The 10,932-nt window shown below is 38.3% G+C and overlaps 2 protein-coding genes across 2 annotated transcripts; one reads left to right on the top strand and one right to left on the bottom strand.

Moving 5' to 3' along the window:
• The first annotated feature begins 523 nt into the window (after positions 1-523).
• On the top strand, positions 524-7,269 carry LOC140992163 (NF-kappa-B inhibitor zeta-like). Its single transcript, XM_073462434.1, has 12 exons — positions 524-611; positions 929-1,025; positions 1,098-1,233; positions 2,079-2,161; positions 2,560-2,876; positions 3,750-3,855; positions 3,948-4,094; positions 4,967-5,030; positions 5,116-5,285; positions 5,969-6,079; positions 6,175-6,342; positions 6,519-7,269. Exons 3-12 carry the CDS (start codon positions 1,164-1,166, stop codon positions 6,555-6,557), a joined length of 1,275 nt encoding a protein of 424 aa, XP_073318535.1. The 5' UTR covers positions 524-611; positions 929-1,025; positions 1,098-1,163; the 3' UTR covers positions 6,558-7,269.
• Positions 7,270-7,572: 303 nt separating this feature from the next.
• jagn1b (jagunal homolog 1b) lies at positions 7,573-10,320 on the bottom strand. The gene is made up of 4 exons (XM_073462435.1): positions 10,214-10,320; positions 9,203-9,300; positions 8,374-8,446; positions 7,573-8,279 (listed from the first exon to the last, which is right to left on the bottom strand). Exons 2-4 carry the CDS (start codon positions 9,289-9,291, stop codon positions 7,890-7,892), a joined length of 552 nt encoding a protein of 183 aa, XP_073318536.1. The 5' UTR covers positions 9,292-9,300; positions 10,214-10,320; the 3' UTR covers positions 7,573-7,889.
• Positions 10,321-10,932: the final 612 nt, after the last annotated feature.

Below are 10,932 nucleotides of genomic sequence, written 5' to 3'. Positions count from 1 at the left end.
TTCACCAGGCTAATCGCTAACTGCTACTAACTGTAGCTGCCCTAGCTAGTTAGCTCAGTTAGCCGTGCAGCTAGCAGTTCAGACTGCTCCAGGGGAGTATTATTGTTTACACTGCGGGTGCTGGAGGTTTAGACTGGGATGGGTCGGGGCTAGCAGGTTAGCATGCTAACTTGAGTAGATATCTCTACATAGACATAATGTCAAAACTGCTGTTTATTCACATCCTGTTGATAATCTTAACGTTTTCAACTAAATATTCTTAGTAAATGCTTTTCTATAGCTGTGCTTATATTTACAAAATTCAGTCTTAACTCCAATTATCTGTTAATCTTTAAAAAAACAAGCCAGGACTTGTTTTCTCTGCTGTTAAATGCAGCGTCACACCCCAACAAGTACACAATGAATCTGGAGTTCAGCCAAGTTCAACCTGCCTTTCTTCAGGGGGGAATCTGAGCTGTTGAGGAGGGAGTGGTTTGTGGTTTGTGCCACCAACAAATGTACGACAGCTCCCTCCCTGCACTGTGTTTTACGTTACGCTGGGTCTTTTGAGGTCCGCAACAGCAGGTTCGGCCTGCAGATGTTCCAGTGGTGGCGCTCAGCAAGTCTAGCAGGTGTGTAAAGCCAAAGCTCATGATTTTTTCCTTCTTTGCCTTTTCTCTGCAGTTGAGTTACTGATTCACTTACAAAGACTGTGTTGTTCATTGGCTTAGTGCCGCACATTGACCTCGTTTGCATATCAACTGACCCTTGTTTTTCTGTTTGAGAACTGTTTCAGATAAAGTTTTACTTTATCTTTAACTTGAAACTACCTGCAAATAAAAAGTTAACCATATACATGGGCTGGTTTACCTTCAAGGATTAGTTCCAGGACTAACTTTAAGTTGTGACAAAATGTTTAATACTTTTATTTTTGACATGACGCCCTCAGTTACCTGTCAACAAGGAAGTGGAGTGCAGGTGTGGGGCATTTTGTGTGGTGGCAGTTCCTCATTTCTGATCTTGTGGTGACAAGAAGAAGTGCGCAGGTGAGTGAGTGGCTTACATGTTTTATTGTCACGCCTACACTTCATCCTGCTGACAGCCACTTCACATTCCAGGTGTGTGGGAGAAGAAACACTTCAGATCCAAGTGGAGCAGAGTTTTTGATAAATGACTCGTTGAACATGCTGGATTCAGGAGGGAGTGAAACCAGAGGATTTCTGTCAATGGGGACCAACTACATGAACGATAAAGGTCAGTTTTTTATCATTTTGGGAAGCGGATATATGCCTCTTTCAAGAGTATGAAAGCGTAACCAAACACACGCTCTTTAATCTTGTTGTTTCCTGAACATTTGAGTACACTTGCATTGTTTTCAGGACTCAGGGGAGTGATTCAACACCTCGGTATGAAAATACAAGAAAGTCTTGTGTTAAAACCCGTACTTATATTATGTATTATCAGCAAATTGCACTGTTTTCTGGATGAATATTACCACAGTAATAATATGTGTATTAACTATTTTAGTCAGGATCATGAAATGTAAAGTACAGTGTCTCTAAAAACCTGACTTTTTTGTGTTTTCAGCTTTCTGACAATGTATTTTCCAGCGAATCCACGAGGATTTTCAAATAGTTTATTTAGCTTCAGATAACATGACTTTTCCAAGTTGATCATAATTCATAACAAGCCTTTTTTAAAGTTATAACAAGTTATTTTAAAGGTGCAATATGTGAGAATTGGCACCTTAAACAACAGGGGTATCACCGTAGTTGCCGCTAACTGCTGCTGCCGTTTGCTAGTTAGCTCAGTTAGCTGAGCAGCTAGTGGTCCAGACTGGGGGCTCAGAGTGGTATTACGAGACAGAACAGGTTGAGTATTTTCGGAGGACTTTTTGTTGTATTTTTCAGAATGTATTTGTTCTGAGTTGGTACTTTTACTTTGGTAAAGGATGTGAATACTTCCTCCACCACTGTTCAGTTGTGAAATACTTCCAATATGATCTTTAACAGCCTTCTATCAGGACTGATGAATCCTTCCCTTCCTTCATGTAGCGTTGCTTTCACCTATATAATATAATTTGATTTCTTTCCCCTCAGGTTTTCTTACGTCTGATCCCAGACCACCACAATATCTCCAAAAGAGAAACACCGTGAAAGAACTACTAATGATGAAACGCCAGGTTAGTCACAGGAAGAACAGGTATTTGTACATGTACCTGAGCATGACTAGACAAGTTTCATTTTAGGGTTTGGTTTTCCCAGAAAATGTTCCAGTCAACTCCATTATTAAAGGGTTATCTGTATTATTTTTGCTTTATTTCTGCTTAAATGTGTTGATATATTTAGTTTTTGTTTATGAGCAACACTTATGGTAGATTAATATCTATGAGTTACTTTAGTATGAGGAAGAAGTTCACTCATAAAACAGCCAACACAGTACGAGTTCTCAGTATGCAAATCATTTAAAGCCAGTGCCAACTGTTGGTTTGCTATGACAATAGAATATTTATATCTCAAATGTCATTAATTAAAAAAATTTACTGAGTTAAATAACAGCTTGCAAATGATTCTCTTTTAGAAATGGAGCTGCTCACAAGACAACAACAACATGGAGCATAAATTTAAGAGAGCAAAATCTGAAGCTATTTCCCCTGACATCAGTCCTCATCTGTTGGAGCCTCCGGCACAAGTATACTCCAATATGACGAATGAATACGCTCCCGAAAATGGTCACATCACTCCACAACAAATGCAACATCCAGCTCTGCAGGAACAAGTCTCTCCGACTTCTGAGGTCAAAGCCACTTTATTTCACTGGCAAATACAGAAAGAGACACGGAGAGTTGGAGGACTTTCTCCTGAGCTGCTGAGCACGCAGGATGGAGATGGTGACACGTATGTATTCATGAAGAGAGTTATCCATTTAGACCAGTAGAAAACAACTTAAAGTTATGGATAAACATTAGAAATAGTTGGCTGAAGCAACGAGTCAGTTGAAATATCTAAATGTAAAGGATAAACAGCTGAAACAGATAAAGAAGGGAATAAACAATTAATGGAAAATAATGGATAATGTTGCACAGTTGAAATAGATGGTAATGAATTTAACATTAAAATAGTTAAAAGTAATGGATAAACAGTTGAAGTAGCTGAATGTAATGGTTGAAATATCTAAAAGTAATGGGTTACTAGTTGACATAGTCAGCTAAAAGTGAATAAACCATTGAAATAGTTAGCTAATCATTAAAAAGAAAAAAAAACAGTTGTAATAGTTTGCTGAAAGCAATGGACCAACATGTTGAAATAGCTTAAAGTAATGGGTAAATACCAAAGTTGAAGAAGTTAGCTTAAAGTAGGCCGAGGCTAATGGGTAAATTGTTTAAATAGCTAAAAGTAACAGATAAGCAGTTGACATAGCCAAAAGTAATGGGTAAATAGCTCAATATTTCAACTGTTTATCCATTTTTAGCTAACAGTGAGTAAATAGTTAACTAAAAGTAATGGATAAACCATTGAAATAGCTGTAAGTATTGAGGAAACAGTTGAAATAGCTAAAAGTAATATATTTATTCAAATATTTAGCAAAAATTATTGGATCAACGGCTGAAATTACAAAAAAGAATCAGACAAAAGTAGGTTAATGGATGAATTGTTGAATTTTTTAGCCTCTGCCAATCCAAGTTAATACAACATAGACTAAACGTTCACACATGGACATAATTTGTACATACTTTACTCTGACTCATTATTTCCTTTTCAAACTTCCAGGTTTCTTCACATAGCAGTGGCACAAGGTAAACGGGCTCTGGCTTATGTGCTTGCTACAAACATGGCTAGATGTGGCTCCCTGGACATGAAAGAACACAATGGGCAGGTAAAGGTACACACATCATTCAGTGACTTGTGGTTTACGCTGGTTTCCCTATGTCCTTCAGTGTTGTGATTGTGTTGTGTCTCTCTACACAGACAGCTCTTCATATAGCAGCTGCCGCCAATCAGCACTTGATTGTCCAGGACCTGCTGGCACATGGAGCACAAATCAACACTCGAGACCTCTGGGGACGCTCTCCGTTGCATGTGTGTGCAGAGAAAGGCCACTTTCTCAGTCTTCAGGTAATGCATCAACACATCTTGCTACCATTGTATCAGGAAACACATGTGGTATTAGTCCAAGTCTACAGTATACCAAGTTTACCACAGTCATTTCATGTTGGGTAATTATGAACAATATTGAGGATTGTACTCAAAAGTTCAACAATAATAAGGATTGTACTCAAAGGGTTCAACAATATTAAGGATTGTACCCAAAAGTTCAACAATATTAAGGATTGTACCCAAAAGCTTCTACAATATTAAGGATTGTACTCAAAAGTTCAACAATTTTAATGATTGAAGTCAAAGGGTTAACTTGTTTTGTAGCATTTTAATCTCTACTTAAGAAATCAGCTCTGAACCTGTTCTGGCTTGAATCAACTACCTCTCAGCTTGTATGGAGCAATCTTGACACACAGGGTTTGACTTCTAAAATAAGTTTTCAGTCTTCACTGGCAAATGAATAACACATTTGTCATCAGTTACTCATTTATTCCTAATCAATTTAACACAGTATTTGACTTGGCATTGAGTTGATGCTGCTCTGCTATCAGGGGACTCCTTTTAAGTATGTAAAACAACCCGTGCATTTGTTACAATGCCAGGTAATGTATATCTTATCTGACCTGTTAATTAGTAACTGTATATTAGTGCTGTTAATGTGAAACACCAAGCCTCTAAAGCTACTTTATCAGATGTGTTTTTTCAAAAGACCTTTGATCACATGAGGAGGTAAATTAAAAATTAACCTCTACTTTGACCCTCATCTTGCTCACATCTCTTAACTTTGTGCGCTCATCCAATTCAACGAACCGTGACGTTTTGTCTAAACAGCCAAATTTGTTAAAATTGTTCCTTATAATGTAATTTTTACGTTTTCTACACTTCCACAGAGCATCTGGAAGACCCTAATGAAAAGCGGGCAAACGATTGATGTTGAAATGCTCAATTATGATGGTAAGTTTGCTTTATTAAGCTGAAAACTTGTTATTTCTGGTGTGAAGTGTCTTTGTAATGAGATGCTCCTTTTCTCTGTCTGAAGGTTTAACTCCGCTTCATGTAGCAGTCATGTCTCACAACGCCGTTGCTAAAGAGCTGAGGCATCTGGAAAATCCCTGTTTGTATATGACAAAGGAGATGGTGCAGAAGAAGCAGACGTATGTTGAATGTATTAAGATTCTGCTGCTCATGGGCGCCTCCATCGGGACAAAGGTAACTATCGAAACTTTGACTTAACACTACTTTAGTGGCTAACTCACTCCTTTAGCAGCTAACGTTAGCACAAAGCACACTGCCCCTGGGCTGAAGAACAGCACCACAACGGCAACAATTATTTTAACGTTAGCTGCTAACATACTCTATTAGTGGCTAACGCACGCTTGTGGCCAACATTAGCACAAAGCACACAGCCCCTAAGGCAGCAACAGCCTCCTTCAGCTGGTAACGTTAGCACAAAGCACATAACTCCAGCAGTAATTAAGGAATAACGGTTATGTAGCTTGTTTCCATGATTGTGGCATCTAACAGAGTTGTTTGTTTATCTATTTATGAGACTAAAAAGAGCTCAGAGCTTGTTTGAAAGTAGCAAAGTAGCTGCTAACACATCTTCAGGCTGGCTAGCAAGAGCTAAGGGCCAGTCAGAGTGGCTTTGGACAGAGCCTGAGGGAAGCTGGTTGGATTTTTAGTTGGATACTTTGAATATTCTTGCTGGTTTCTACAATCTTGCCAACGTGAGCTTTCGCTGCAATAACTTTTCAGATCAGTCAGTCAAAAAAAAAAATTGTCCTTGCCCAAGGGCATTTTAACAAACTTTAGCAGTGCCTTTTAAATCAATATGTCAGAGGTCTGACCATGAGAAGTTGACCTTGTTTTATTTACATTTTTCATTCCCACAGGATCCAAAAAGTGGACGGACGTGTCTTCACATGGCTGCTGAGGAGGCCAATGTGGAGCTGTTTAACATTTTACTTGACCAACCATCTTCACTGTCAATTGTAAATGTTAAGGTAAGTTGTTTTGTTGTAAATTGCAGTTCAATGAGTGGAACACACAAACTGCCTGTAATGTAACGTCTGATTGTGTCTGCATGTATTTGTTTTAGACGTTCAGTGGAAACACAGCCCTGCACGTCGTCAGCTCTTTGCAAAATCATAGAAGTCAAGTAGAAGTGGTGAAGCTGCTGATGAGAAGAGGGGCGGACCCCGGCACCAGGAACTTAGAAAACGAACTGCCGTCCCAGCTGACGCCTGAAGGACTCATTGGTGAAAAGGTAAGGCATGTAAACAGGTGACTTCATGATCTCACCGCCAAAAATGTGAGATGTTTGAAAACCTGCTGTAATGAGGAACTAAGTTTGTTATCTGCGGGATTGTTGTTGCATAACAGTGAACTTTTAAGTCACATTATCTTTATAACTTGAAATGTTTTTTTGTTTTTTTCCTCCAGGTGCGTCAGATCCTGAAAGGAAAGTATTTTCACGCTTAGGTGAAGCTCAAAAACACTGTCAGTCAGACAGTCTGGTCTATCAATATATAATTTGCCAAACAAGGCAGATTTTGGTTGTTTCAGTGAAACATGTCAAATTGTTCATTACCATGTAATGTCCAATGAAAAGAGTTTTAATCAAGCTTATGTTTTGAGATCGACATTCATCGAGTGATGATGTTTTATGATTATTTATGACAAATTCCTTTTGATTTATGGATTGTCATGTTTTTTTTTTTAATTTTTGTTTTATGTTAGGTTAGTTCACTGTTATGTTTTTTGCATATTTTCCATTCATTTGATTCAGATACATGTAGGTATGGATTTGGTGTTTATTATTATACTTGGAAATGCATTAATAGTTCATTTTAAATTCATTGTAACAAAATCAATACTGTATCTAGTTCATGTAGAAAACGAGGATTCAAACACTGCGTCACTACATTTTATTGTGAAAAGGTTGTTGTGTTGTCTTCTAGAAATATTCTACATTTTTTGAGCATGTTTAAATGTTAATTTTGTTTACTTAATGGGTATAAAAGCACCTGTAATGTCAAAATGTTGATTACAGAAAACCTTTATTGTGACATTTTGCTAAGTTCACTATGTATTGAGGGTGTTTAACTTTAAACTTATAGTCTTGATTTGTTTGTTTATGTGATTATTGATCATTTACTTTTCCTATATGTGTAAATGTGTTTGTCTCATATTATACATTGGTCATGAGTTGTTTTTTCACGCCAGAGATCACCTGGACAACAGTTAACAAACTCCATTTGTAATCCATCTTTGACTGCATGTGCTTTGTCAGCTGTGACCTTTATTTCAGGTCAACACCCACTTCCCTTTGTCACACATGCCTCACCCTATAGGGAGTGTTTTTACTACACACAACAGGGTGAGTGAGCAGAGGGGCTGTGTTGCAAATAAACAGAGGGTCAGGAGGTGGCAAGAGATCCAAAACGTAACCAAAGAATAATCTGCTGAGTGATTAATTTTTAGGCTGACAATCCAGTCTTATATTTAAATTTATTTTAATGTTTCCAAAACACCAACTCACATGTTACCATTTGCTTGTTTACACTGTCTGTACCTGGAATAACGAGGTACAGACCGACCTTTACAGTTTATGAATGATGAAATGCCAGGAGGATTAATGTACAGACGGATGGCAGCAGTCCAGGGACCGATTTTCCAGGAACAACTCTAATATAAATATAGAAAAAGATGACAAAAGGACCACAATAGTTTTGGGAGTCACTTCTCTTGGTCTTGGCTGGCTCCTCTTTGTCCACACAGAGCACCTCAGCGCTAAATGTTATTCAGATGAACTTATTTCTTCTTCTTGTCCTGTGTGCTGGTGAACCACTGGTCCAGCAGCTTCTTGCTGTAGTAGATCTGCCAGGCGTGCACCTGCACAGCAATAACGATCACCAGGTACATGACCGAAACAGCAGAGAAGCCGAAGATGAAGCGGTAGGCTTTGCCGTGCCGATAGAGCTGCTGTGCCACCGGGAACATCTCCATGGAGCCGTAGATCAGCGGGGCTATGCAGAAAAGCCCTGCGCTGATCATGGAGATAACCAGGTAGCTGATGTTGTTGCGGGGCAATGCCAAGAAGCAGAAGACTGTAGGGATTATGCTGAGGAGGTAGGGGTACTCCCACTGGTAGGGAGAGGCTACGACCTTGTGGGACACCAGGCTCAGCTGGCTAACTATCACCTGAGAATGAAAAGACAACACAGTCACAACAAGCTCTGCTGTAAAACTAAACTATTTTTAAGGTTTGTGTCGGTTTCTAAAGGTTTGTTATTACCTGAGCTGCCATCAGAACCCAGATCAGCAGATGGACGATGTTGAGTTTACGGATTTCAGACTTCAAGGCAACACTGCAGCACATGAGACAGATGGGTAGAGTTAAAAGACACAAAAGAAGTAGATTAAGCGTTAATTAAACTCATTGATGCATTGATTATAATTCTGGCGATTCACAGATCAACTCTTAATTGCTACAACATTGTTTGGATCAAATTAGAACTGATAAAGCCAATTTTTATCTCGCATATCTCCATGAAATGCATCAGACAAAAGGGACCAATCAAACTACACAAAACTAAACTGAATAAAACAAGGTGTGTTTTTATTTCATGGATATGCGACAGGTACTAGCACCTGCCTGGATGCTGAATTTGGCTAACACTAAAGAATTTTTATGAAAAGTGACAGCTGAATCAAAGCTAAGCTATGGACAAACACTCCTATATTCATCTGCATTTCACTGTTATGAAATATTTTATTCTATAAAAGGTAGCAGGGCCGAAACAAATAGTTGATGAAACGATTTTTTGAAATGAGTTGACAACTATTTTGAGAACTGATTAATCATTTGAGTGTTTGAGTTTTGGACTGCTGGTTGGACAAAATTAGCAATCTGAGGGTGCCAATTTGGGCTCTCAGAAATCGTGATGAGCGTTTTTTGGACGATTTATAGAACAAAACAATTAATCATGATTATAATCTGCAGATTAACTGATAATGACAATCGTTAGTTGCAGCCCTAGGAGGCAGTTGGGATCTATGGATCTGATGTTCCTTACAGTCTGATTTCCCTCAGAGATGATAATTTAACAGCAAAAAGAACGTACCTCATCTGGTAGTGCGAAGCGACCCGCTCCCGGTGCTGGAAGTCGCTGCCGTCTGTGCCCGTCGCTCTCGGACCTGCTCGAGAAGCCATAGTGGGAACCTGAAGGCAAAACACGACAAGTTTAACACAAGTGTTACATGTCCAATCATAAAGCAGTAGGAAAACTAGTTCAGACAATGAGGTGGTTGATTCAGTTCAAAGAGATATAGCTGAAGTGGTTCAAGATAATGTCATAATACAATGTAGATTTATGGGATAAGAATAATTATTTATAACACCAGCACAAACTACATCCTCAAAAAGCACGTAGTGATGAATCAACAGCCTCAATTATAAGCTTCCAGTCGTACTCCGATCCTATAATAAAGTAAAAGTGCTCATACCACACTGAAAAATACAGTACAAGTAAAGTCCTGCATTGAAAAGCATGTAAGTATTTAGGAAAGTGTACTTAAAATATAAAAAAATAAAAGCACTCAATGCAGAAAAATCTCATGTGAGTGTTATACTATTAACTACTTTAGACACTGTACTGTTATGTGTGCTTTTTTTTGTTTTACATTAAATGTAAAAGCAGAGTGTTAGTTGAGGCAGAGCACACTTTTAACAAATTTAATTTAAAACAGTCGCCAATTAATCCTAATAAATGTAAACTACTTGGTTGCACAGCTGCAGTGAGTTACTTTCATTCAACGCTCACTTGCTAGCGTTGCTAAGTTAGCACGGACACCGTTTTGGCAGATTCCTTGATTTTAATCATTTTGTCACTCAATTAAAGATTGTGTCAAAGTCCAAATGTGCACGCAAACGCTTCATTTCACTCCGAGTGCCATCATACTTCACTTAAACGGTCTGTTCACGGAACAAGACAGCTGAGCTAACAAGCTAACGCTAGCTAGCTGTTAGTTAGCTACACAGACAGGCGTGTTAGCTCGGTTATTGTAGCTTGAGAGAAATGCGAAGTAGCCAGACTGCCAGTGAACACATGTAACAGATGAATGACAGCACTTACTTTTTTATTTGCTGGTCATACGGCGCATTTAACTGTAGGTATGTTGGTGGACACACAGGGAGAGCTGCTAGCTGACTGGATCCATACGAGAGAGACCGGAAGTGTGACACCTCAAACTCTGATTGGTCAGACTCCCTCAGTTCAATTCAAAAGAGCTTTATTGACATAAACAGACACACAAAGCAGTGTGTTGTTAAAATGCAAATGCATTGCAAAGCAGGTTATCTTCACACAAAGCATTTACATTTAAGTAAGTGCAGGTTTGATCTTTTAACTTGACACTTCACGTTGAAAAAGATGCTCGTTTTCATCTTGCTGTCATGATTTTTTTTTTTTTAATCACAGTTTTTCGTGATTTCCACCAGTGTGAAAAAAAAAGATCCTGTAAGTCATTATGTTTTCTACTATACCTTATTTTGAGGAATATTTCTCATTATTTTGAGGTACTAAGTCATTATTTTTTACATAATTCATTGTTTTGAGAGAGTGTTTTTTCAGATACAAACTAATTAATTGCTTTGTGATAAGTCTTTGTTTTGTGTTGTCATTGTTTTGTGATAAGTCATTATTTTGTGATAAGTCTTTGTTTTGTGATAAGTCATTATTTTGTCTCATTAAAATGACTTACAGGACCTTTTTTGGCTGACATTGGCTTCCATAGCTTGCGATTTTGTTGATGTATGAAGAGTTTTGAGAACACCTTTTGAGATCATACATTT

This window comes from Pagrus major, chromosome 24 (assembly GCF_040436345.1).
Source record: "Pagrus major chromosome 24, Pma_NU_1.0".
NCBI lineage: Eukaryota > Metazoa > Chordata > Actinopteri > Spariformes > Sparidae > Pagrus > Pagrus major.
This window is presented reverse-complemented; position numbering and strand designations above follow the sequence as displayed.

What these genes read in the sequence shown, in the direction of transcription:
- LOC140992163 (XM_073462434.1), top strand. Translation starts at nt 1,164, where the DNA reads ATGCTGGATTCAGGAGGGAGTGAAACCAGAGGATTTCTGTCAATGGGG. An exon ending in TGAAATGCTCAATTATGATG is followed by an intron (nt 5,031 to 5,115) that starts GTAAGTTTGCTT and finishes CTCTGTCTGAAG; the next exon opens with GTTTAACTCCGCTTCATGTA. An exon ending in AAGGACTCATTGGTGAAAAG is followed by an intron (nt 6,343 to 6,518) that starts GTAAGGCATGTA and finishes TTTTTCCTCCAG; the next exon opens with GTGCGTCAGATCCTGAAAGG.
- jagn1b (XM_073462435.1), bottom strand. Translation starts at nt 9,291, where the DNA reads ATGGCTTCTCGAGCAGGTCCGAGAGCGACGGGCACAGACGGCAGCGAC. An exon ending in GCTTCGCACTACCAGATGAG is followed by an intron (nt 8,447 to 9,202) that starts GTACGTTCTTTT and finishes CATGTGCTGCAG; the next exon opens with TGTTGCCTTGAAGTCTGAAA. An exon ending in GGGTTCTGATGGCAGCTCAG is followed by an intron (nt 8,280 to 8,373) that starts GTAATAACAAAC and finishes TTTCATTCTCAG; the next exon opens with GTGATAGTTAGCCAGCTGAG.